The sequence below is a fragment of the Neopsephotus bourkii genome, unplaced genomic scaffold (assembly GCF_033783945.1).
Source record: "Neopsephotus bourkii isolate Nb327-2 ecotype Australia unplaced genomic scaffold, CSIRO-AGI_Nbou_v1 NB_867, whole genome shotgun sequence".
Lineage (NCBI taxonomy): Eukaryota > Metazoa > Chordata > Aves > Psittaciformes > Psittacidae > Neopsephotus > Neopsephotus bourkii.
Genome location: NW_026901363.1, coordinates 120166 through 146138, shown reverse-complemented (window position 1 = coordinate 146138; position 25973 = coordinate 120166). Strand labels below are relative to the sequence as shown.

The window sequence follows — 25973 nt, the reverse complement described above, 5'->3', positions numbered from 1 at the left end:
CTCTTCATCAGGGACTGTAGTGACAGGACAAGGGGTAACGGGCTCAAATTGAAAGAGGAGAGGTTTAGATTGGATATAAGGAAGTTCTTTACTGTGAGGGTGGTGAGGCACTGGAATGGGTTGCCCAGGGAGGTTGTGAATGCTCCATCCCTGGTGGTGTTCAAGGCCAGGTTGGACAGAGCCTTGGGTGCCCTGGTTTAGAGCGAGGTGTCCCTGCCCATGGCAGGGGGTTGGAACTTGATGATCTTAAGGCCCTTTCCAACCCTAACTATTCTGTGATTCTAAGCTGTGATGTTGCTATAGATGCATCAGCAGAAAATGAGGTAAGAAGGGGCAGCTCCCTGAGAGACCAGTTTAGATCTGTAGAACTGAAGCATTTGCTACGGTTTACATGCAAGTAAACCCTCTCTTAGCTAAAAACAGTAAACCTTCTTATATTAATAACTCTGAATTTCCATCTGTCTCTGATGAAGAGCTGATGGAGCAATGGTGCATGTTCTGATACCTGGATATATATTACACTACATGCATCTGGGTGTCTTGGAGTGTTGTAAGCCTCCTGTTTTATTACAGGTTTGCTGTGAAATCGAAGCACAGATAGAAAGGGGATAGTTCCTGGAGAGAAGATGCTTTTCAGTGTTCAGCTGCAGTAAGAGATGCAGGGCTGGCACTTGCTTTGGCCATAATCTGAGGTTCGGGATGTTCCTTCACTAACTTCATGATGGTTTCTTGGAGCTGGAAGCTGCAGTTTGGGTCTGAGAACTCCACCTCCCCAAGGGAGGTTGAGCCAAAGACTGACAAATAGGAGGTGCCCTGGTGTTAAGTTCAGGGTGGGAGCCCCATATATCACACTTCAGCTTGGGAAGGGTTTTGTGCTTAGGTCATTGAAGGTGTAGCTGCAAACAAGGGTTCCTGAGCTGCTCCCAGCAGACATCTGGAGGAGGCTCCCTCTACATGCTGGACAGAGTGATGGAGCTGAAGTAGCTCAGCAAGTCCTCCACGGTGAAGTCCATGGCAATCCCTGACCCTGTGTAACAGCGCTGGATCAGTTCCTCAAACTCTTGGTACTGATGTATGAGCTCCTGCTCCATAGCGTGCCATACCACCTAGGGAAAAGCAGACCCTTCATCACCCTGTGACAGCTATAAATGCACTGTGGTCATCAACCCCCAAAACATCACAGCATCACACATAGACCACACTCCAGTTACCGGCAAAAGGTTTTCCTCAGGGGAGAGATCCTTGTGGATTTTTCTATAGAGGGTCTCAAGGGCTCTTTTCACTTCCTTGCCAGGGTATTTGTCAATGACCTTCCTCAGTTCCTGCTTGCTATAGGCCAGTTGGAAGCTGACCTCTTCTTCCTTCACACCTTGAGCCACACGGGCTTTCACCCCTTCAAAGAAGTTCTGGAACAACAAGGACACATTCACTGGTGAGCTGCCCTAAGGTGGATCCCTGCATCGGGGCTGAAATCTGACTGTTTCAGTTCGCTTTCCATGTCTAATTAAGTGGAAATGGGGCACTGGAGGCTGTTTGCCCTCCTGAAAAGCAGAGCATAGGGAACTTCACCAGTTCTCTCCCTGCTCAGCAAGCAGCATCTCTAAGGGCTGCAGCACCATGGAGCAACGGGACTGCCGGGAAAATCACTTGTGTTCCTTTGTGCTTCGTAGAGCTTTGCTCACTACAAAGCGCTTGGAGCCACATGGGGGTCTGGGGAATTCCAGAGTCTGCTGAAGTCTAAAGCAAAACTCAGTTTCTCTTCGTTCCTCCAGGATATTGTGTGAAAGCAGGACAGGCTGTTCTACAGCGAGGAGCACATCACACCCCAGGGATGGCTGTTGCTTGCGAGCTCAAGGCTATGCCAATCCCTAAGGATACAGACCTCAGCTAGCTTTCAGGGAAGTGCCAGGAGCAGTGCAGCTCCAGGGGAAGCTCAATGCTGACAAACATCTTCCTGCATGAGCTTTTCGGGCACAGAATCTATCAGGCTGGAAGGGGCCACAGGAGGTCTCTAGTGCAACCTCTCTGCTCAAAGCAGCTTCAACAGTGGATTCGAAGGAGGAGACCTGGGGGCACTTCTCAAGGTAGGTTTTAAAAACCTTTGAGGATAGAAACTGTGCAACCTCTCTGGGCAGAGTGTTTCAGTGCTCTATTACCCTTCCAGTCATTCCTGCCTTCTATCCATCTGGAACCTTCCTTTTTGCATTTTCTGATGGTTGTCTCATCCTGCTGTGCACCTCGGTAAGTTTCTAGTTTGGCTTGGAAGGGGCCTTAAAGCTCCTCCAGTTCCAACCCCTGCCACGGGCAGGGACACCTTCCACTAGAGCAGGTTGCTCCAAGCCCCTGTGTCCAACCTGGCCTCGAACACTGCCAGGGATGGGGCAGCCACAGCTTCTCTGGGCACCCTGTGCGAGCTTTAAGTATTGGAAGGCTGTACTTGTATCATACTTGTATACAATCCAAGTATCCTTGTATGTTGCTTGCTTTGCTTTGTTGTGAGCAATGAAATGCTACTTTCCCTCACAGAGGAAGGATTTGAAGCCATTAACATAGCAGGGCTGCAGGTAGCATGAGACACAGAGCTGATCTTACAGTCGAACCTACAAGATGTTTGACAGCAAAGCCTGGAAACAAATTGAAAGTAACAGGCCCTATAAATAATTCAAGCTGATCTCAGTCTCTGGGACATCTTACGCCAGTGAGAAGAGAGAAGGAGCGGAGCAAGGAGGGGTCTTGGGAGCAGCCATCATCTCTAGGAAGAAGGGGATGTCTGTTTGAGTTAGCAAAGCCAGATGCTCTGAGCTCCGCTAACAAAGCAGCCTCTTGGGAAGTGTGAAACTGTGTTAGACTGATTAGCCCAGGCAGCTGTGCGAGAGGAAACTATCAGATGCAGGCACGCAAGTGGGAGTAGGGTCTGAGCAAGTCCTTATGCTGCTGCTTGGATGCAGGACTGGTAGCACCTGATGCTGCTGAGCCCTGTTATTGCTGGGGTTGTGATGGAAACCCAGCACTAAGTGGTCAGAGGAGGTGTGGAAGCATTGAGCAAGTTATAACGAGCTAACATAATCCCAGAGTGGATCTGGGGAAGGGTGATCTGGACACCAGTTAATTCATAACTTTGGGAAGTGCCCTTTGAGACCCATTTTACCCTGTACTCACGTTGAGCTTCTCCAGTGGCTGGCCCAGGTATGTGATGACGTATTTCTTCATGTGCTCGCTGTATCTTTGTTTGGCTTCTATCTTCTTGTCCTCCAGGCAGTGGATCATCTTTTGGCACAGGAAGCAATGAATGTGGTGGAAATTTTCCATCATCACCATATCTGTGTTCACCTTCAGGTTTGCTGAGGACAGGCTATTGACTTAAAAGAAAGGATTAAATCTCAATCTCCCCTCTATCAATTTAAAGACACTCCCCCTTGTCCCATCACTGCTTGCTCTTATAGAAAGCCCCCCTCCAGCTTTCTTGTCAGATCCCTTTAGGTACTGGAAGCTGCACTAAGGTCTCCTGGAGCAGCTGCCTGCCTTCATCTCCCAGCCCTTCTCTGCCTACCAATACACCTAGGAGTTTTGAGGGAAGTTGTTCTTTGGCTGTTGCTGCTGCTCCCAAGACCTCTGAGCTTGTAAGAAGAGCAGTGTGATCTGCAGGGAGGAGCTCCTACATAGTGGGAAAGGAGAGGCTGACATTAATTTCAAAGCTAAGCACATGCTTCAGCCCTGTCACAGCTGGGACCATCCTTGTGCATCAGATGTCATGCAACTGGCATGCCACACTGAAGGTGTCTGCTGCTCCCAAGTGAAGGCAATTTCAGCTCCATGCAGTCCCCAGGAGGCTGGCGGCCTGCACATACCCTGCTCAGTTGATTGCTGGTAGCTCCTGAAGCTGCAGCTATACATTAGATCTTAGGTAGAAGCTCTTCCCGGTGAGGTGCTGGCACAGGGTGCCCAGAGAAGCTGTGGCTGCCCCATCCCTGGCAGTGTTCAAGGCCAGGTTGGACACAGGGGCTTGGAGCAAGCTGCTCTAGTGGAAGGTGTCCCTGCCCATGGCAGGGGGTTGGAACTGGATGAGCTTTAAGGTCCCTTCCAGTGCAAACCATTCTACGCATCCAGCCACCAGTGTACTCACTGCTGCTGAAGACACTGCTGGCCAGCCTGAGGTGTGCTTTGTCCAGCTCCCCTCTCCGCTGAGCTGTCCTGAACACCTCCTCTGAGAAGGTCACAAACTCCTCGAAGCGGCTCACGGAGGGCAGGATCCCACCCTTCAGCTTGCTGGGCATCCTTGTCTCCTCAATCTCTTTGCACAAGGTCCCCTGGGAACAGCACAAAGACATGGCACTGTCAGATCTAGTGTGGCCCCAGCCTCATTTCAGAGACACAGCCCGGACTTTCTCCATTTACAGTGTTTCCTATGGGGAGATACATGAGCCTCTTTGAGGCTGGATGTGCAGCTGTGAATGCTGCTCTCCTGGACCTGATGTACCTGATCTCCCAGGCTGTGTAGATCTTTGCTTAGACACAGTGCTGCAATCGCTCAATCCAGACACCCACAGCTCCTAGGGCAGAGGTTTTCATCACTGCCCCTTCTTGCACTTCTCAGGCTTGTTTATGAGCAGATTTGCTCCTCCGGGTCTTGGCACAGGCACAGTTTGATGTCAACATGTGGCTTCCCTTGACCTCAGCGGGCTCGGGGCCAGGTTCCCTGGCCAGTTCTGATGGAGAGCTTGTCTCCAGCCATCTGACATGCTGTCCTCACTCCCACAGCCTCCTGGCGCTCTATATGAGGGAAACCCTTTGCTTCGAACACCCTTGTAAGATGAGGTGCAGATGGTCCTTAGGTTTGTCCCACCTCCCTCAGACACAAGTCTGTGATGCAATGGGGCTCTAGTCCTCCCAAAACCAGAAGAGCAAGATCCCTGCCTCACATAAACCAGCATTGCTTTCAGTCATGTTAGAAGTTTGGAAGATTCTGGAGGGGTCAAACATCCCCCAGATCTACTTGGGATTACTCCTACTGATACTCACAATGCACTTGTTGAAGCTGTTCTTGGCCAGGAGCAGCATATTGCCCAGGATGGTGTTGAGGAAAGATGAGGGGAGAGCTGAGGAAGAGTCCCACATCTCAAAGATGGAGTCATTCAAGCTAACCAGGACTTGCAAGCAGCCAAATGGGTGAATCTTATTGCAGATGTCTAAAAACCCCCTCAGCTCTGGTTCCAGGCAACTGAAGATCTCGCTCAGCAGCCGGGTTGTAGGTTCTTCTAGCCTGGAAAACAAAAGGTAAGCAATTAAATGGAGAGGGCACTGGCCCTGTGGCCAGCTGCAGAGGCAAGGGCAAAGCAAAAGGAAGAACTGGAAGCCTTCTGTGTCACAGAGGAGGCTATTGATGCTTGGGTCATTAACTCTTCACTGTCCTTGCTTGCAGGAGGACACTGAGATGTCCCTGTTTTGCAGGCAAATGAATAATTCCAGTGTTTTTATGCTGCCATTTTTATAAGGCTTCTATTCCATAATATATTTTCACTTTATGACATTGCTAATAAGGAAATAAAACTGATCATGATTTCCATGAAACACAAGCCTTGCTTTCTGATCCCCCTGCAGCAGAGCTGCTGCAGAGAGGCAGGACCAGCAGGCTCTGCTCAGCCTTTCTGTGTGCCCAGCTATGACTCTGGCCCAGGGTCCAAATCTGAGGCCACTTAGCAGACATCAGGATGGTCAAGAAGGAAATATCCCTCCATCAGTTCCTCTGGCTGTCCCTGCAGGACACTCCAGACTATCTCATCACCCACGTACTGGCTCCGGGGCTTGGTGCATGGAGGGTCCTCAGGAGATGCAGTGCTCTTTTCTCCCTTAGTGGCAGACGTCTGGAAAAAGGAATGGAATGGGAATCAATCATGATTTGTCTTCCCCCCCTCAGAGAGGAAAGCTGGGTTTCATTGGGTTTCATTTCTGCTGCCCCATATTGGAGTCCTGTGTTTGATGCTTAGAGGTTCTGTGATTTTGCTGGAGCTGTCAGTCATGTTCAACTGGGACAAGAGATGGCCTCAGGGTGCACCAAGGGAAGTTTAGATTGGATACCATGAAAAACTTGTCCTCCAAAAGAGCTATCAAACATTGGAACAGGTTTTTCCAACCTAAATGATTGTATGATCAGGAGCCTTAAGCTTCTCCACTACTGACACCACGAGAGGGCAAGAGCTCAGGTATCTGATAGAGGTAGGCAGCCACCCCCTCTGCCTGCTGTGACAAGCTCGAGGAAGGACTGGCTAATGGCTAATGGGACTGGAGAGGACACAATCCTCACACTTACCTCCAGGTCTGCAGCATCATGGCTTAGCTGGAAGAATTTCTCAATGAACTGCTGCTCTGTGGTGCAAATGGGTTGCAGCTCTCTCAGTACCTGCTCCAGTATCTGCTTAGAAACCATTGGGCATGTTAGAAAACCCTTGTAGCGCACACTGAGGACCCTGGAGTAGATGTCTATGTCTGCCTGATGTGACATCTAAGCCAGATCAACAGAGCATCTCTGCTTCTGCTCCAAGTACACAGCACTGGAGGGAGGACTGTGGGATAGGTTACAGCACCGAGCCCTTTAGAAAACCTCAGTTCCTTACCATGATGATGTTTCCTTTGTCCGATGTGTGCTCCTGCCCCTCTCTGCTCCCAGGGAGACTCCATCGGAACTGCTGCCTGCTCCCCATCGCCATCGGCTTCTCTAAGCTTTCCTGAAGACCTGCATATCAGTAGGTGGTGAGACATCTCCATCCCTTCTGCCCTTTCCATCTCCTTTGATCATTTTAACAGATCTAAATGTCTCTTTTATGTCTGATCTTATGCGTGAATTGGCCTTTACCTGTCGGAATCAAATATAGGGGGGAAGAAAGTTTTGCTCTTGGCTTTTTATCTCCCTTCACATCTGTTTCTCTCTTTTTCATCAGTTCTTTTTCTTTCACTGTCCGTGATGCTTAGCCCTTTGCTTAGGCCTAACTCTGGAGGACTGGGGAGTTAAACATCTTAGATGATAAGAACATAAATCAGCAGCAATGCCTGCAAGAGCTTCAGGAAAAATGTTTGTTGCTTAGTTTTGATGGTAAATGGCTATGAAATAACATCCAGGCAGGGAAGAGGGCTGGCTTTCCTCAAGAAATAGCCTTTTAAACTGAGAAACACTCACCTGGAAATGAGTGCACTTCTCAAACATTACCAGGTTTTTTCCATAGTGTTTTCACTGGCTGCTTAGCTGAAGTGGAAAAGCTGATTGAAATGTGCATTAAAAAATACTATTACACTCGCTGAAAGAAGTCAGTGGGGAAACATCCATTATTTTCTAATTCATTCTAAAAACTGGCATCATTCCCCTTACAGAGGTCCAGCGTGAGTCGGGCCAGTACTCCATTCCTCATAACATCCAAAATACCTTTATGTGAGCCACTACCTCCTTTCCAAAGGGTTTTACCTTTGGCAAGGATTTGTCAGATGCCCTACATGCTGAATGGGATGAGGGATGACAGAAAGACCTGCTTGCGACCTCAGCCTTGTTAAAACCACAGAGAAAACTAATGAGCTGCTTCATCATCTCTTTCCCACCTTTCTGCACTGGGTGATGATAATTTCATGTCCTGGGAAGTGGCAAAACCAGGAAATAGGAAAGAATTCCATGAGCCTATATATGTTAGTGTGGAAAAGGGAATGGGAAAATGAGGAGAAAAGACTTAATTATTGGCTCATGATTAACTAAACACAGCCTGGGGTTTGCCTTTGAAACTCATCATACTGAAGGTAATAAATCATCAGGTGATGTATTTAGAAGCAGTGGACATAAATAATCCTTTATGAGGGCAGGGAATCAACCCTCGGAACTCACTGCGAAGGTGATCAGGAGAAAAAGAGGCAGGGAGAGCGAGCCTGGGATATTTCAAAGTGGGGATGAGGGATGTTATCAGGCGAGTGGCCTCGCAGCCTGGGCTGTTATCCATGCAGCCACTCACCCCAATGAGCCACAGAGCAGCTCAAACGTGGGGAAAGACCTTGGATGAGGCTTCCGCAGAACTTCATCAAAGCCAGACCTGCACAGACAGCCTGAGAACTGCCTGTTCTGCAGGAAAATATTCCAGATGGAGTCTCTGAAGGTCCCCAGGAGCTGGGGGTGACCAGGATCGCATCAGTGCCCATTGCTGCACAGCTCCTTCTGCAAAAGGACATGTGCCTGCATTGCCAGGATGCTGCTGACCCTGCAGTAGGTCCTTGAACCACAAAGAAGTCAGCTTCCAAAGGGAGGAGGTGCAGAAGGAGATGGGATGCTCTCCCTTCTGCTTTGTCCCCAGGGTCCCAGAGGTGGGCAGACAAACATAATCTGATAACATCACAAGCCTTGGGGAAGGTGCCTTGGGGCTGAGCATCCTCAACCAAGCCTGGAGTTTCCTACCTGTCCCAGAGCTCACCCCAGGGAGCAAAGCACGGTGCCAGCACATCCCAGCACCAGCAAAGCTCTCATCTCACCTCATCCCATGTCCATGGGAGAAAGCCCAGCAAGGCGCAGACACCTCTGGGTGATTTATGGCAGTGCAGCAACAGGCGTGTAGCCATCAAGGTGTCCTCCTACCGCTGCAATGGATTTCACGGACACTGAATTCTCTCCTGGGATTTTAATTACTCCCATTTCACGAGGCTCACATAGGCATTAAAGATAGACAAAGCACTGGAAGGAGTCCACTGGTTTAGCAGTTACAAAAGGGGATCAGGCAAACCTGGCTGCAACACATGCCCTACTCTATCTTTCTCTTTATTCAACAAGGCTGTTTTCATCAAGGGCCTCTTTAAGAGCATTTCTCTCCCCTTGCAATGCCCCCCATTTTAACAGCTTTCTGAGCAGACCCAGCTGTGCTGAGGAGACAAACTTGTGTGCTTCTATTTCCTATCACCCAGCAGAATTCAAGTCCCTTGCTTGGAGCCCATCAGTCACTTTGCAAAGAGGAACCAGCACCTCTTTATCCTACCCGTAATCTTTGTTATTTCCTTCTGTTTAAATAGAAGCAATCACCGTTCTTCAGGAAATGCTGCTTGATCACATTATCTTATAAATCACATATTGGCGCTTGCTTCCCCACTGCTAATTCCCCAGGCTTGCTGCCAGTGTGTTCATTACCTCTTATCGGGAGCTCCAAGTTTTAAGTAAGAAAGAGCACGTTTTCCCAGGAAAAGCTGTGTCCAGGAATGGAGAGAGGCGGGTGGGAGAAGAACGTTATCTTTTGACTATTTTTTTTACCCAATGTGTCTGGTGAGGCAACCTCTCTGCTGCACTGAATGCAGGAGCTGTGTGGTGAGGGAGGAGAGGACAGCATGACACCCACATAGTCACCCTGCCCTTTCTGACAACTCTGAAACTGTGGGAGAGGGCCCTGGAAGGCTACAGAAATGGAAATTGCCTGCAATGGTCTGATCGTGCAGCCTGGTGAGATTCAGGGTAGCTCCCTCCAGATGCCCATGAATGGGACTCCCTAACCACCCCTCATACCCCACAAGAATGGCATGGTCTTCACCCCAGAAGCCAAAGGACGGGTGAATATCAGGGCAGTGGGTTAGCTGGGTGAGGGATGTACAATCATTGCTGCAAGTGCAGAAAGGCAGAACCCTTCCCTGGGATCCTTCAGCCATCAGCGTCCTTCCCTAGGCTTCAGTCTCTGGCTCCAGGATCTAGACACCAGTGATGAAGTAGGTGCAGATCTGGAAGAAGCCAGGAGAATGCTATGATAGACTAAACACACCGTGCAAAGTGGTTTTTGACATTCAAGTTGGGCCAAGCTGGCATGGAACTTTCCATTACAGTGCTTTGTTTTGCTGAAGGAAAATATGACTTCTGCAGTAAAAAACTTCCAGAGGAGACAGATCAGTTTCTCTTTTTATCTTCAGAAACACCTGACTGGAATATTTTGAGTCAGATGCAGTGGTTTCAGTTGAAATGATCACCTTGGGACAACACAGCCCCACAGTCGGCTCACTATGAAATCATTCTGCTCTCACAAATACTACTATGAATACACTCATGTCTCCAGGGACAGACTTGGGAAACAGAGTGTATGAGGAGTCTGTGACCAGCTCTGCCTGCATGAAACATGGACAAGGCATTAGCCAAGCAGTCCCATGTCCCCCTTTTTTACAGCTATCGCATCATTTCCAAGTCCTACAAAGGGAAAGTGGATAAAAGCTACAGCTTGGAGAAGCAGCTAAACAAAACTGGGTAACCCACAGAGCCAATGCTCTCACAAATACTGCCTGGTGTAAAGCAGAGTGGGCTTCGTCATAGGCTGCCAATCGTAGAGCCAGTCCATGGAGGAGGAAGTAAATTCATAGCACAAAAACCTGGGGAGAAACCTGCAATAGGGGATGATTCCCTACTTGCAAACAAATCACTGCTCAGCAGTGTAAAGGTTGTATTTGAAAATCACTCACTTCCTTTTCTTCTTCCTAACAAGGAGGTTTCGGCTTGTTCAAAAAAGGCTTTGATTTCCCGGTCATAGAGTCTGCTGAGGTTCTGGGCATAGACCTGGGAAGTAGAGAAATGACCAAGTGAAAGCAAAAAGACCAAATTTCAGCATTTCAGACCTTTCCTTCCAACACAATGTCTCCCACCGAGTCCCAGACTGCTTTCTGTCAAGAAGAGGTCCAACCTCATGCGCACAAGTTAGCCTGACACTCTCCTAGAAGGGTCAGATGCAGGAAGCTTGTGGGTTGCCTGGGTTAGGTGAAACCAAGCTTCCGTCATGAATTAACCACTTTGACTAATCTGTTCCCTGTGGATGGTATGCGATAATGGTTCAGGATTCCAGCCATACCTTGGGGAGATCACAGAACAGAACTGGGTTTGCATTCCTCAGCCAGGCCATGAGCGGGGTGTAGGGCACCAGTTCCTCATGGTGGAGTGCATGGCTTGGTGCAGATGGCTTGTCAATGGGCTGAGCAAGAGCAGGGACCTGAGCATTGCCCTGAAGCAACAGAAACAGCAGTAGGAGTGAAATAGAGCATAGCCTTGGAAAGCTCTGTAAAGTATTTGCTTTATAATCACCCTGAATTTACAGTTCTGAATACGTTTAAGAAGCAAATTCAAAGGGTGAAGCAGAGCATCCATGGTCACTTTTAACTCTAGATTTAATCCTATACCCTGGGAACAATTCTGTGCCCAGAGGAATGCCAAGGGTCTGGCAGTGCTGGGACTTGGCACCCACAGACTCAGAGTCATGTAGGTGAGATGAGAGTTCGAGAGGTTCAGAGCAGGTCCTGATGGAGCAGCTTGCTAAGGGATGTGTCCAGTCAAGGTCTGAGAATCCCCATGGATGGAGATCGCTTCCCAGTGTCAGTGCTTGAAGTTATGTGAAACAACCTCTTTGAGGAGGCTCCTGGAGTCCCATCTCTGGGATGGTTTCATCCCCTACACCACTGGTGGTATTCCACCAGAACATTCAGCTCTCCCAGAATTATGAGCTGCCATGTGAGGAGTGAAGCTCACCTGGAGCTCGAAGATGTTTGTAATGTGACTGATGAAAGAGCTCTCGAAGTTCTGCTTGAGCGTTTCAAACATGATCAGCTGCTCAGCCACAGACTGCAGCTTCCGATAACCTTAAGGGGAAAAAGAAGGTATTGAGCAGCATGAGTGGTTGTGGCTGCAGACCAACGTCACTCAGCACACTGGCAAATAAGACAGGTCTTCAAGGAGGAAGTTTTGGGATAAGTACTACTGCCCAAAAGCTAAGAAAGGGGAAAAGATTTGCTCTTGTGCTAAGCAAAGCATCCACCAGTCCAACCATGGGCAAGGACAAACACCCAGTCTCTTTTCAATACATGGGGTTTAATGCCAGGATGAAGTCCCTGTGCACCAGCAGGTCTCCAACACCACTCACAGTGGATGCTGCTACAATGAATGATTGCTTTTTCCATGCTCAAGGCACAGGGTGCCCAGTGAAGCTGTGGCTGCCCCATCCTTGGAAGTGCTCAAAGCCAGGTTGAATGGGGAGTTTAGAGGAAATTGTAGAGATCTTGCCATAAGTTTGCCTCAGCTGTAATGTTTACTGCACCAGCCAGTGCCTGAGTCTAGAGGGAGGTGCTTGCAGTGCTTGGATGCTAATTCCTGGCTACATCCCCTCCAGCTCAGGACAGGGCCCCTGCAGAGGCTGGACAGCAGGGAATGGTGCTATGTATGCAGCACAGGTTGTGGATGAGCCAGTGGCTCTGCTGCCTGCAGACAGGAATCTCAGCTCTCTACTCACCAGGATGGATCTGGGTGTTCATGCAGAGAGATAAAGCCTCTGCTGCAGCAATGCAGGCTTTCACCCTGCTGGGGCTGGAAAGGTCTGCCTGGCTCAGAGCATCACAGTGTTCCCTGCTGAGGTTGAGGTGGGTCTGAAAACAAAGCCAGAGGAGAACAGGTACAAGCACAGCCAGCTTCTCATCCCTTCTCATCCCATCCGGAAGGTGCTGGCTTGAAATAGCCAAGTGATGCCAGGCTGCATGTGTCCATGCTGCTCTGTCCCCACCAAAAGCAAAGGTCTGCACAGTAACAACTGCAGTGGTGGCCATGGAAGCCCTGGCAAACATCAGCTTGAGTTTCCAAACTCTGAGACCTCTGGGATCCTACTGCCAACAAAGTGGAGGGGAGGAGAAAGCAAAAGCGACGGAAACTGCAGCTTGAGCTGCTCAGGAAAGAAAAGGTCAATGGCAGAGAGGTCACTGTCAGCAGTGGAAGTGAGGATTAGCCGTGCTATTACAGCACGCTTCTTGCATTTATGGTATGTTATGTTTGCAAATAATCTGCTTTCCCACATTCCCAGAGCTCATCAAGAGTCTTTCCACCAGCTGCGCTGTCCCCTGCACCAGTGTCTCTGGCAAGAGCTGCAGAGCAAAGCTTCTCTGGATGCTGAGACAGGCTGATGTGCACAGAGTCCACAGCTGATGGCAGACTTTGGCCTAACAGTGAAGCTACCTTCAAGAGTGGAGGGAAAGAAGAGAGAAAAGGAATGGGGAAAGTCCTATTAAGTGGGAAGAGAAGGAACAAGGTCTGTGGACAAACATCCCCCAATGGTTCCCCCATGGCAGATGTACAGTTTTCTTCAGGATCCACCCAACATTCCCAGGGGTGAGTGTTGCACACTCAGGCTCTGATTGCTGGTTAAGTGCCGTGTTTCCATTTGTGGGTAATGATTTTTGGCTGTTGCATTGACTACTGATCATCTGCTAATGAGAGCTGGATTTCCCTAGGACAAAAATAGAAACTGAAAGCTACCAAGTAAGGGGAGGACAAAAGCCCTCAGTGACCACTGTTTCCCACAGGAAACCCCACAATCCAGACATGCCTGGAGTTCCAAAGCTGGGAGCATCTCAATGCTTTGGGTGCAAGGCTGAAAGCACTGCTGCAGCAGCCTCTCGGGAAGAAGATCCCTAAGCTGACAGTGAAAGGTGGACTGCAGCATCCCAAGCAGAAGGTTGCACAGCTGCATCTGGAAGGTCTTTGTCATTGCATCATTTGAGGCTAATCTTTCAGAGACCCTTCTTACAGCCCTGGACCACAGTGAGGGTACTGCACATCATATCTGCTGCTGGTCCATCCCAGCTGCATGGCCATCCTTACATTATCAAGACAACAAAGTCCCTCATTTCTAGATCAGAGAAGCTCAGCATCCTTTGCAGACAGAGAGTAGTTTTCAGAGTGTTTGAGGCTCACTGGAAGTTTTTCCCAATGGATTCAACAGGCTGAAGGTTTATGTCTTTGTGAACCCACCTACCGTGAGGAAGAGGATCTCATCCATCAGCCTCGTCTGGTTGGAAACGATGCGATGTAGCAGTGAGTTTTCCCGATGGATGTGGTCCATCTGCTGTTTCACACTTCCCAGTAACTCATCGTAGATCTGCAAGGTCTCCTCCACTCTGGCCACCTCTGACAGTGCCTCATCAATGTTGCTCATCAGCTGTGTCACCTGCTTCTCAGAAGAGATAATGGCTCTAAGGTTTGCCTGTGAAACGGAGAAACAGAGGCCTTCAGCACTGTAGCAGCGACTGGGCACCACCACTGAGAGGCAAATAGCCTGATGTTCACCCTCCCAAATCAAATCAGAGACCCTCTCATTATAACATGCAAGATACCGCTATAATTGCATCAAGTGTCCTACATGCACAATGTCAATGTCTTTGCACTTGGCTAAACTCTACATCAGCAACCATCTGCAGGTCCCAAGTGCTGCGGCAGGGCAAAACCCTTCCCTGAGCAAGGTGAACACTCAGGGGGGCTTTCATCTGCCACAGCAATGAGGTTACTGTGGAGCTGCTGTGTAAATCAGTCTTTGCAGGTTGGGAGAGGGTACCAAGCCCTGCTGGCTTCTGCACCACTAGGAAATCCCTAGGTGGACACTACATGGAGTCTCCAAACCTCAATCCCCACAACTGGTGAAGTCCCCTGAGGACCTGGGTATCCATCCCACAATACTTGTAGGGAAACATGCTGGCTTTGAGGCACTGGCCATTCCTGCCTGGCTCTAACACTTTGATGCAGACCATGGCCATGCCAAGCGCCTGTCACAGCATGTTTAGCATCGCTCCGAGCATAGCCACTGCTGCCAGGGTGCTACCCAGCTGAGCTGCTCTGGCAGGGGATTAATAAACAGTGAAATCATGCATGAGACACACATATAGATGTCTCTAATACAGGAACCGAAGGCACAATTTGCCTAGGGAGGTCTCAGGCATTTGTTTTGACGGGTGGTGGGGATAGATCAGCGTGTTAATGGCTGCTGACAAGCTGCACTAGAGATTAACTGCTTCCAAATGTTAATTGTATCGTTTTCAAAGCCTGTGAACCACGCAAGGCATCAAAGGAAACAATCAATAGACACAGGCCTGGGAGGCTTCCAGACTGCCATTTTTCTCTCCATTAATAAAGCTATTAAAGAAGTTTGTCTTTTCTGATATTTCAATTATCTGATGCCTTTTTCATTAAATGAAGAGCAACAGCAGAAGCATCTGCACCCCCCAGTATAGCCTATGCTCAGCTTGCTGGTGGGACATGGTCAGAGGAAGAAAAGCAAAGTCTTGTCAACTGTGGCTTGGACTGAGCCTGTGCTCAGAATTAGGAGTGTGCTGAAAGCACAGTAGATGCTGGACACCTACAACCCCCATGTTAAGGATCTTCTCTTCTTCAAGATCTACCTACATTGCTGTTGGGATAAAGATGAGCTGTAGCTCCAGCTCTGAAGGTGCAGGATAAAATGCTGGAGCAGTGCTAAGGTGCTTGTGAAATGCGCAAGAGTCACTGCAATGCATATGTGGACCAGGTAGGCTTGGTGTCACTGCAGAGCATCAGTTCCACTCTCCTGAGTGGCAAACACAGTGCTGTCCTAGGAAAGTGTGGGAGAAAGGACTGTGGGGAGTGGCTTCAGATGCAGGCAGATTCACAAAGCACCTGGCAAGGCTGAAGGAATTGTGTAGGAAAGCCTGATATCACAGCAAACACAGCAAGGCATCTCTGTTGAAGCATAGAGATGAAACTACAGCACTGCAAAGTGATGCAGCTTTCACAGGGAGCCCAGTGATGCCAGAGCAGGCTCAGGTTCACTTGCCAGCAGGCTCAGGGTTCAGATTTGAAGCAGGGTTTGCTAGCGCACACAGGTACTCATCTCCAAAAGCACCAATGCTGGTAAGTGTGTGCTCCAACCGGCCAACACAGGCTGGTGAGAGGGAGCTGGAAGGGAGCAAACCACTCTGCTCCAGAACTGCTGCTTTCCAGCTGTACACGGGGATCTGGCCCCAGCTCCCTGTTTTATTAACTGTTCCTAAGCCACAGCCATGAGCCTGTCACTGCTGCACCTTCAGATTGTCTTGTTAGGGCTGAACAGACCCATGGGGGGTGCCTGGAGCAAAGCATCACCGATGGCACTGGGGGAAAGGGCTCTCCAGAGAACCACCGCATGGGAAAGGGTAATAACTGCCCTGCTGCCAGCAGCACAGAGCTGCTTGTGCTTCAGTGGGTGCCGGGATCCTGCAGGGATGCAGGAATACCAATGTGGAAATCAGAGCTGGTGGCCTCCCTCCCTCTGAAATGGATAAGCGCTTCCTTGCTGCCAGTGCAGTGTTTGCCATCCCCAGAAGGGATGGGTTAACAGAGGGTGATTAGTGTTGGAAGAGGAGGACAAGGTGTCATCCCTGGGATGTGTGGAAAACCATGTGAATATATGCACACACTAGTCTAACCTGCTGGTATTAATAACACTTAATATCACAGATTAAACCTTAGAAATAGAAACATCTCATTAATTAATCTGTATTAGCAATAAGTGACATTTATTCATTAGAGGGCATTAAAATAATGTATTCGGCAGTGCCTTTCATCTCAAATAGTTTAATAGAGATTCATTAGTTGCTCGTATTGAGTATTTTACAGCTGGGAACAGTTGCAAAGTGTCTGTATGACTTGCCAGGAGCAAGCAGGAGCAGACCTCAGGAGTCTGGTTCTCCAGATTAACTACTAAGATTCCAAGTGTAGCAACTAATATATAAATACAGATTGGGAACACAGCAAATACTGGAGGTAAAGGAGGTTGGATTTAGGGGGTTTGGGGTTCTTTTATGGTTTAGGATATTCCCTTTGGCTTCCTTTTACCCCTTTGTTCTTTAGTTACCTGCCCATAAAATCCTAATAGCAGATATATTAGCTTAAGATAAATGCTCAAAGCAGCTAGCTCATTATCTTGCTCCGGCACTCAAAGAATCAGGTTATCCTCTGCAGAAATGCATAAAATATAGCAACTCTAATAAGGTAAATTAAGCTCTCCAGCCTGGAAATGATGTGTGCCTTCTCTGCTATGGTTTAGCTTTGACTTTTTATCCTTTTCCAGCTCTGTTTCATTTCCTTCTCTTTTCTTTCTCTCTAATTGCTGCTTTTCCTTCTGTAGGGATCATTGCTGACCCTTTCCTTTCTTTCCAGACATCCCTATCTATCAGACCACCCTGTCTGCTCTTCATCACCCCCCCCACTTTTTACATCACTTTCATCCTCTCCTTCCCTACTCAACAGCCTTTATCCTTCCTATCCAGATGAGGTTAAGGCTTTTTGGTTGAGTCACAGCCCTTGGTCCCCCCCTTACCTCATCCAGCACATGGAGGTCATTGCTCAGCTGCTCTGCAAAGGCCACAGAGTTGTTCACGAGGGGCTCATACTCCTCCATCAGCTTCAACACATCAGCAGCTTCCTTCGGTGTCATCTCCTGGTACATACTGAGCTCCTCTTGGCTCTCAGGCTCTGCAGGGTCCTTCTGGGCTTTCGGGGGCCTTTGTCTCCCTGCATGGGCAGGAGGAGATGGGGAGATGGCCAAAGCTTTCTATCTATGTCATTTTATTAGCCTTGCTAATATTAGCTCCATTGAGACCAAGTGACACGAATCCAGTGGTCTCAGTTTGCTGTCAGTTTGAGTAAGCTTATGGCATGAAGCAGAGAAAGATGTGCGTGGGATAGAGGGTCAGCTTTGTACGAGGGATAAAATGGACATTTGGAATGTAATCTGAGCTCTGACTGTGTTTTTACTTGCTCACCCCTCTAGGACTGTGCACTGGGGCATGTTGATGTGTTCCTTATACAAAGCTGAGACAAATTTCAGAGATGAACAGGCTTCTTCTGATCAAATACACTGACAGTCGTGTGTTGTAGAGTAAAATACATTCTTACATCCATTTCTATCCGTATTTCTTGTGTGGGGAATGTCACCAGGCAGGCAGCCAGTCTCCCCCAGCCTGACATTACCAACACTTTACTGCTCACCTTCCCCATTCCACACCACAGATACCATCTCTAGAGATAAGATAAATTGTCCACCTATTTGTCTTCCCAGCCTAGCACTGTCTCTCCATGGCAAGGGATGGATAAATCAGGTGGCTGTGCCTCCAGATACACAAAATATGGATCCTCGGGCTTCCCGCTCACTGGTACCCACCTCAGCCTCCCCCATCATCCCCACTGACATTAAATGTATTCAATTCCCATATATGATAGTGATGATGCAAAAAACCCAAACCCTGTGACAAGGAAACTAATTACCTTCTGCTGCACAGGAGGGGACATTCTCAAAGGCGATAGAGCCAGCCAGGTATCGGTGGCTCAGTTTCCACAAGCATCTGATAAATGTTTTCTTCTCGTCTATGCTGCTGGTGGTCCACTTGTAAACCTTATTCAAGTGCAGATCAAAATCCAGGCTTGCCTAGATGTCAACAGTTCATTACCACAACAATTAGACACCACTGAGCAGCTGGGTAGGATTAGAGAGGTGTGCTCATGGCACTGGGCAAATAATCATAGGCATGATAAAAGCACTCGGTATAAGGATGCCCAGCAATTCTGACCCTAGACATGGACACCAGGACACCCACAATGGGCCAGACCAGTGATCAACCAGTCCCAGTGTCCTGATCCAGCACACTGAGTTCTTTTCAGGTTATACAGCTCCCTCACTTTTTACTGCAGCTTGTGGGGATGAACGCTGATGAATCTTGACAGTGGCCAGTGGCAGATGCATGGGAGAAAAGGATGCAAAGGGCAAGTTCAGAGTTACATTGCCTTCAGGATTCCCTGCCAGCTCCAGGTAGCTCGCTGCTCCAGGGGTTGTATCCACAGCCCTGTGTTTAACAGCCCTTGAAGGACCTCCTGTCCCCGATTTCCTCTAATGGCTTTTTGAACTTATTCATAGCGTTGGCATCTACAGCATCCTGTGGCAATAAGCTCTGCAGTATAACAAGGTGCTGAATGAGAAAGCTCCAATCAACTGGAGTTAAGCATTTGGGGTAAGCGCAGCATGCACCCTGCCTTCCTCTGCTGACATTCCCCTCTGCAATCTTCATCCATCCTTAACCTCAAACCTCTCTTTACTCAAGAACTGGGAGCATCCAGAAAACCCATAAACAGCCTGCCACAGGCTCAGTCCTGAAACCTTCACTTCCATCCTCCTGCAATGCTTCACGTTACATCTCCCAGCAGCCCCATTTCCTGGCAGGGAAAGGTCACCTGAGCTAACAGGAGCATGGGCTGGAATAAAAGCATCTTTTGAATTCCCCATGTTGTTTTCATCTCTATAAATGTCAATATTGCTACACCTACCTATGCCCAAAGGATGGAGTCTCATGGAGGGGGGAACCAGTCACAAGAGACTTTGTTTTTGCCACACAGGTGGAGATAATAAGGGAGGTTGTTGAATGAGGAACATCCTACAGAGAGAAACTCCTCCCTGCACCATCTCAGCAGCTCTGCAGCACATCCTGATCTCGTCTCCTGGAGAACTTTAAAGTCACACTTATAATTATTGATACTGATCATCATAACAGACGTAGCATTGATGAGGATGGACGCAGTCCTATGAACTTTAAAGGTTGCTTTCCAATCACCCTAAGGCAATCCATCACACCCCGCATTGCTGTGCAGGCTCGGTAGCAGCCCCTGCAACGGCACAGAGCAGTGATGTCCGGGGAGGAATTTATGTGCTCATGGTTTATAGCACGTCTGAGGAGGAGCTATTAAGGCAGGGAGGCATCTGTTAATCGCTTCATAAATATTAATACTGGTTTGGCCAAGGGAGCTGAGGCTTTAAGCACTGCCGGGCTTGCAGTGTCAGTACTTTGCTGGTGCCAGGGAACCAAAGGCTTCCCAGTGCACCAAAGCAGACCTGATGACCAAGCCTTTGCTGTGTGCACTGAATATTGACTCAATAGATGGGGTTTGGCTGTAGGCAATACTATCTGGTAAGCAACACAGGAGAGCTCTTGGTTTGATTGCCATGGACCTGCCAAGCCAACAGGGAGGGTTTGCGCTGACTGGGTTGCACTGGGGAGCTTGCCTTGTGTAAGGTGTCCATGGTGGGACCCTGAGAGATGTCAACTGCCTGCTGCTTCAGCCTCTCCTCTGCCTGGGGGCCTTGTGCAGCAGCCCCAGCTGGTGAGTAGACCCCATTTCCATAGAATGGTTTGGAAGGGACCTTAAAGCTCACCCATCTCCAACCCCTGCCACAGGCAGGGACACAATCCACTGGAGCAGCTTGCTCCAAGCCCCTGTGTCCAACCCGGCCTTGAGCACTGCCAGGGATGGGGCAGCCACAGCTTCTCTGGGCACCCTGTGCCAGCGCCTCAGCACCCTCACAGGGAAGAGCTTCTGCCTAAGACCTTTTAGGAATATCTTTTAAGTATATTTTAGGAATTATATGGACGATCTTGGCTGCCTGCCTTCAAGAAAGACAAATTCAGAGTGGAAGAGGCAAGGGAGAAGACTCCAGGCCTGATGAAGGGGAAAGAGAAGTGAATACAGAAGAGGAGCCTGGAGATCAGTCTGCTTACCCTGCCAGAAGGAAGCTTAACAAGGGAGGTTGCTGCAGTCTAAAAATGTATCTGCAAAAGAGAAGAGCTGCCTAACCTACAGGACAGCCATGGCACAGGCACAAACAGGGATGATGCGGGCAGGACTGCAGGATGGGAGTCATTAAAAGCCTTTAGGCATTGGGACAACCAAGTTCTCCATTTGTATCCCTGTAGGGAGGGAGGGTGGGTCAAAAGTACACTAGCTCTTTAAGACAGAGTATGACCAGTTTATGGGATGGCAAATGGGGGGAAAGGACTGCAAATCCTGGAGGCATCTTCTAATCCTGACTCTGGAGGAGCCAAAGCAGTTTATAAGACTTGTAGCCTGGCTTATCTGCCAGAAGAAAGGCCAGGCAGAATGAAAGCTTGTCCTTCTTTGTGTACAGGACAAAGTAAAACAACAAGATATCAGTTCAGCTCTACCCGTAGCATCAAGATGCCCTGCACACCTGCAGTTGTGATTTTGCTTGCAGAGAGGCTGTGCAGATGTACTTTATTTGTCCTGGATGAAGAGAAAAGCTGTTCTTTTCCTCTTTTATTTCTATGCTTGTGCAAACCCAGGCACTTCGCCAGAGTCCCTGGAACATTCTCATTAATAACAAAACTAATTATACCAACTTTAAGGGTGCTCTGCCAGCCCCAGCGGCAGCCAGAGAGTGTCTTGTCCATGCTTTCTTTCCCCAAAAACCCTTCATGTCACCCTAAAAGCACAGCCTCACCCTAAATCCAGCCCCCTATTATCCTTTCAGTAGATGCCTCCATTTAAGCTGTAAATACCCCATGCAAACGTCTGTCAAGAAGCTTTGTCAACAGGGATCGACAGATGGGCCTGACAATGTGCTCTGCAAATGCTGGAGACCTGACAAGAGCAGTGCTTTGAGCCCCTTCTCTCCAGCCTCTGAGGGCTGCTGCAGAGCTCCAGGAGGTGCTTTGCCTGAGGAATACTGGGAGTTTCCCACTAGTGTCGATGGAAGCTGTGTCCAGGCAGTGGTCACCCCCCCACTGCTCACCCTGGTCAGGTATTTCCTAGCTTAGAGAGGGATGGTGCAGGAGGAAGGAAACCCTCAGCATCCTGGGCAGAGGCATCTTATCTTCATAACCATATCTCTCCCACCCCAAGATCAGTTCAGCCCTTTGCCACAGAAGGAAAATCGATCCTACCTCATCCAGAGTCTTGCCATCTACCCGCTTCAGCTCTGCTAAAGGCCACCTGTAGGCTTCCTTGTACTGCTCTCCTCGATCTACCTTGACCTTCACCAGAAACAGCTGCATCGGGCTGAAGGTGCTCACTGAGGATGAGGGACAGGAAAAAACCAACAGAAACAACCCACAGTATTAGTGTTAGCCCAGTAAACAACAGCTCAGTGTGAGCAGGCAGGTACAGAGGGACACACAGGCACTGGTTTTGCATTGTGGCTGTATGGAAAGATACTGCAGGTTTCCTACTGACTTGTCTCTTCACTGACTATTTACATATGGGAAGCCCTCTCCAGGATTTAACCCAGAGCACTTTGAATTCTATGGATGGATTCCCAGTAATTTCAATGAGTTTTAAACCATTGTGCTCTATACAAGGCACAAGAAATACTTCAGCAAAATCCAAATGTGAAGGGAAGAGGTCATCCTAATGCAATAAGACTTATGAGTTGCATACTATATTGCTGGCCCAAAGGGGTCCAAAACCACCCCACTGTGATACCTACACAAACATACCCCATGAAAAATCAGTTCCAGTTCCAATTCGCTTACAGTCACCTCTTTGTTAATCTGGAGGTGCTCACTGTACATCATTCTGGCTATTATGTCATCTCCCATATGAGCTAGATACCTCCAGAAAGCTGACACGGACTGTTCCAGGGGTAACTCTTGTGTTTTAGATGCTATTTATATGCTACATCATCCCTTGGAGATATTTCTCCTGCCCTCCACTGATGACTAAGGAAGCTGAAGTGCATCATTTAGGTCAGACATGATGGGTAAGGCTGCAGAAATGAATCCTACAGTAGGTGACTACGCTGTCTAGAAGGTCATAGGCAGGAAAGTCTCTGCCCCTGTAAGTCTGTCCAAAAAAATCCCTGCTAACTGTTTCTCAGGGGTGATGGAGGAACTAGAAAAGCATAGACCAAAGGAGATGGAAAATTCCCCAAACAACTTGCACTTTGGATCCTAATCAAATCAGATTCTGAAGTGTCTGAGTACCATTAAAATTCTCATCAAAGCTACAGAGAGACAGAATGAGGCTGTAATGCTGCGTCATGTTAGAATGGTTTGTTGCTGACCTCTAATGACAGATTCGATGTAAATGGTGAAAATTAATAACCTGACATTGATGGAAGGCCTCAGCTCTCTCCAGTCAGCTAAAGATCGTCCAACATTCAAGAGGGAACTTGTGCTTTTGTTGCTGGTTCTTGACATACTACAGTGACATGGCACAGCTCCTCTCTTCGGATAAAGATTTCCTTCATTTAATCTTTAAGTACAGCATTCCAGTAGTGTCCTACCTCTTCTCCCAGATGAGGAAAAGAGCCATCAGGGACCAAACCAGACAAAAGCTGCAAGAAACCTTCTTGAGTTTGCAACTAAACCCGCTGTCCAGTCCCCCAGGGGTTCTTACCCACAACACATAGAATGGACATCTTCTTCCTCTTCTCTGTCTTCCAGACACGAACAGTTTCCAGCAGCCTCTCTTTCTGCGAGTGGAACATGCCTTGCTCCCGCGAGCTCCAAAGAGAAGCCATGGTGGGACCTGAACACAAGTGGTACCCAAGTGTGACTCCTGCTGATGCTGGTAGTCACTGCAGGATGCGCAGCACCTCCTGTGGAACACAGACAGGCTGGAGAGGGGATCTGCAGGCAGTGGCACACCACTAAAATCAATCACCCCCACAGTGGTTTATCTCTGTTGTCTTGCAGATACTATGAGGGTTAAGTAACTGCTGTAGATTAGAGGTCAGAAGGGTCCGAATTCCTGCCCAGTGCATCCAGCCCAGTAAGGCCACAATCAAACTTTCCTCACAGGTTTCACATGCTTGCAGACTCGTTAGCAAATCAGTATTAAGAGCAAACAGCTAAACTCCCAAGGAGACCCCCTATCTCCTGCTCTTTTTAGCTTCCCTGGCTCCAAGCTAATCAGCTAATTAACCTGAGAAGGGAATAACACAGAAGGAAAGGGAAGCCCAAGGGTGGTCTCAGTTTCTGGGGCTGAGCCCTTCCTGCAGCTTGCTATGCTTGTGGTCTCTGGTTATACGTGTGTCCCATGGAAATGTGCGTGCCCTCACAGCCAAGTTCTGCAGCCAGTGCAAGCTTTTGGTTTCATAGCTAAGAGGATGAGTGAAGAGGAAATGAACCCAAACTTCTTCTCCCCCTCGTTTGGCTTATGTACCTGGACGTGCTTCTCTACAGCTTGAGAATGGCTGTGATGTGCAGGACTAAGTCATTAAAGGAAACATCAGCATCCAGCTTTAATCCTTTCATATTTTGTGAGAGTACCATGACCTCCACTTCACAGAAGAGGAAAGAAAGCAACCTAATGAAGAGGATCTCTCCTTGCTGCCTCCTCATAGGCAATGCTCAAAGCATTTTAGGATGTCGTTCCTTGCTCTGAGTCCAGTCCACACAGAGCAAGGAAGATGGCGAGTGCAGCCTCTTGGTAGGGCAACAAGCTCAGCTCAGTGCTAGGCTGGAATGAGACAACTTGAGGTATTAAAACACTGATTCAGATCAACCCAATAGAAGAAGGAAAGGGTTTAAGTCACCATAGTAGAAGCAGCGTTTTTAGCAAGAACATGTCGCTTGGTCACAAAGTGGTCTTTTTAAAGCACAGTATTCTTTATGGAAAGTTCTCACACAACTTCCTACCCAGACCTAAAGACTCCTGATGTGTCTGCGTAAGAGAAACACCACTATCAGGGTGGAGATGGCAGTTCATGCCCTGTACATCATGTCTAAACACCCATCAGTTTGCAGTAGAGCCTTTGATGTAAGTGGTGAGGAAATGAGAAAGTGGCTACGACTGAAACATTTAATGCAAGTATTTTAGTAAGAATTAGGGATAAATAAAACCACAGACTGCAGGAAAATACTAACATTTAGAAGGGGCACTTTGAATGTTTGCAAATAGAGATGGATTGTTATTGAAATTTACTCCTTGCTCTGCAGTGAGCAGAGGCAAATGAAACCTTCAGCATCTCCCTCCCTGCGGTGATGGGGCTTTCAGCACAGCCATGTAGGTAACGAGCTTGAAATCACATCTGCAATTAGTTAAACTAATATTTAACTGTGTGTGACCAAGAAAACATAAATAAAGAAGAGAAATTTACTGCTAAGAAGATTCTGTCTCTGCAGCATCTCTTTGAGGGCAGTTCCTCACCGGGTTATCTTGGTTTCTCCATCCCTGTCAGCTTTTCAGTCCCTGATGGCATTCACCTCCAGAGGCAGGATGGCAGCCTGGAGTCCCGACCATCTACACTGCTCTTGCTTTTGAACCCACTAATTCGTTTCTAATAGCACTTGAGCAACAGCTACAGGAAAATGATTGAAAGCCAAAGTAATAGAGGGCTCAGAGCTCCCTGAGAAGTTAATGCAGGAAGCACAATACTTCCCACAAGTGTAATTGAAAAGCTGCCTGCAGTGGAGCTAGTAACCCCCCCCCATCTTCTAGAGACAACCTGTGAAACGTCAGGATCTCAGGGAAGTCTTGCTGAAGCTTTCTGAGGTGCCCATCACCCATCCAGGCAGCTGCCAGCGAGGATCAGAGCCTTAGTGAAAGGAAGAGCATTCAAAGACTTTACCAAAGGAGTCTCGCTGAGGATCAATTGCAGGATTTCAGTCGCAAGAAGCCTTCAAACAGGAAACTGTTGGTAAAATGAAGGCTTGAAGTGACAAACAGGAAGCCTGAAGGACCTGAGCGAAGACTGTGAGCAGCCAGCTTGAGGTCAGGGCAGGAAATCCCTCGTGCAGGCGCTGCAGAGATCAGGTGCAGCACCAGAGCAGGAGGGGATGGAGTGGGGTTTGGCTAAAAGCGAAGTAAAACTGCCCCCCGTTTCCTCTTTGTTCTGTTTAAGAGTCAAAGGGGTGAGCAGAGAACAGCTGTGGTTCAGCCTCTAGCTAGATGTTATGTCCCTTTAACAAAGGGTCTCAGAAACCTATAAGAGCTTTTAGGGTCTCACAGGATGCTAATGGCACAGTATGTGCCCTCATTAAGCAAGATGCATAATCGTGATGGATAACTTCATAGAATCACAGACCAGTTTGGGTTAGAAGGGACCTTGAAGCTCATTCAGCTCCAACGCCCTGCCACAGGCATGGACACCTTCCACTAGAGGAGGTTTCTCCAAGCCCCTGTGTCCAACCTGGTCTTCTCCAGCATGTTCCAGTGGGGCCACAATAGAGCACTGGTTGGGTTGGTGAGGTGGTGGAGACTCCAAGTTAACCCCCCGGGGTCAGGTCTGGGTGCCAAACACAGCTAAGTAAAGCTGTGCCTACATGCCTGCTATGTTTGGTGCCTTGGAGCAGCAACTTGCTTAATTTGTGAGCTTCAAGGACATGACGTGCACTCTGGAGGGTAAATTAGATGGGACAAGCGTTATGGAAGCGAGAAAAATAAG

At 48.5% G+C, this 25973-nt stretch overlaps 4 protein-coding genes across 5 annotated transcripts in view; 2 read left to right on the top strand and 2 right to left on the bottom strand.

Annotated features, from left to right (window-relative positions):
• LOC133214031 (potassium voltage-gated channel subfamily C member 1-like) overlaps positions 1–9894 on the top strand; it is a 310932-nt gene extending 301038 nt beyond the window's left edge. The window contains exon 4 of the transcript XR_009725964.1: positions 9883–9894. The gene's annotated coding sequence lies outside the window, so the exon portion shown is untranslated. The remainder of the gene's footprint in view (positions 1–9882) is intronic.
• The window catches only part of LOC133214028 (uncharacterized), a 153978-nt gene that overhangs the window by 43371 nt on the left and 84634 nt on the right, over positions 1–25973 (top strand). The window lies entirely within an intron of this gene.
• NSDHL (NAD(P) dependent steroid dehydrogenase-like) overlaps positions 1–25973 on the bottom strand; it is a 90473-nt gene that overhangs the window by 64202 nt on the left and 298 nt on the right. The window lies entirely within an intron of this gene.
• Positions 658–25297, bottom strand: LOC133214029 (exocyst complex component 1-like). 2 transcript variants are annotated; one of them, XM_061356683.1, is made up of 18 exons: positions 25158–25297; positions 22982–23183; positions 21529–21656; positions 18068–18227; positions 17121–17314; positions 13770–13997; positions 12258–12390; positions 11501–11610; positions 10830–10979; positions 10447–10540; positions 6612–6730; positions 6308–6412; positions 5791–5861; positions 5020–5260; positions 4124–4307; positions 3160–3359; positions 1212–1406; positions 658–1106 (listed from the first exon to the last, which is right to left on the bottom strand). In XM_061356683.1, the coding sequence occupies exons 2-18, from the start codon at positions 23103–23105 to the stop codon at positions 951–953; spliced, it is 2592 nt and encodes an 863-aa protein (XP_061212667.1). In that variant the 5' UTR covers positions 23106–23183; positions 25158–25297; the 3' UTR covers positions 658–950. The 2 variants fall into 2 exon arrangements, with proteins under 2 accessions (XP_061212667.1, XP_061212668.1); XM_061356684.1 differs by having other exon boundaries at positions 6308–6409.

Coding starts and splice junctions, on each gene's coding strand:
- LOC133214029 (XM_061356683.1), bottom strand. CDS start 23,105: ATGGCTTCTCTTTGGAGCTCGCGGGAGCAAGGCATGTTCCACTCGCAG. Junction 18,228..21,528: donor ATGGCAAGACTCTGGATGAG/GTAGGATCGATT, acceptor GTTGACATCTAG/GCAAGCCTGGATTTTGATCT. Junction 1,407..3,159: donor AGCCACTGGAGAAGCTCAAC/GTGAGTACAGGG, acceptor TTGTTGTTCCAG/AACTTCTTTGAAGGGGTGAA.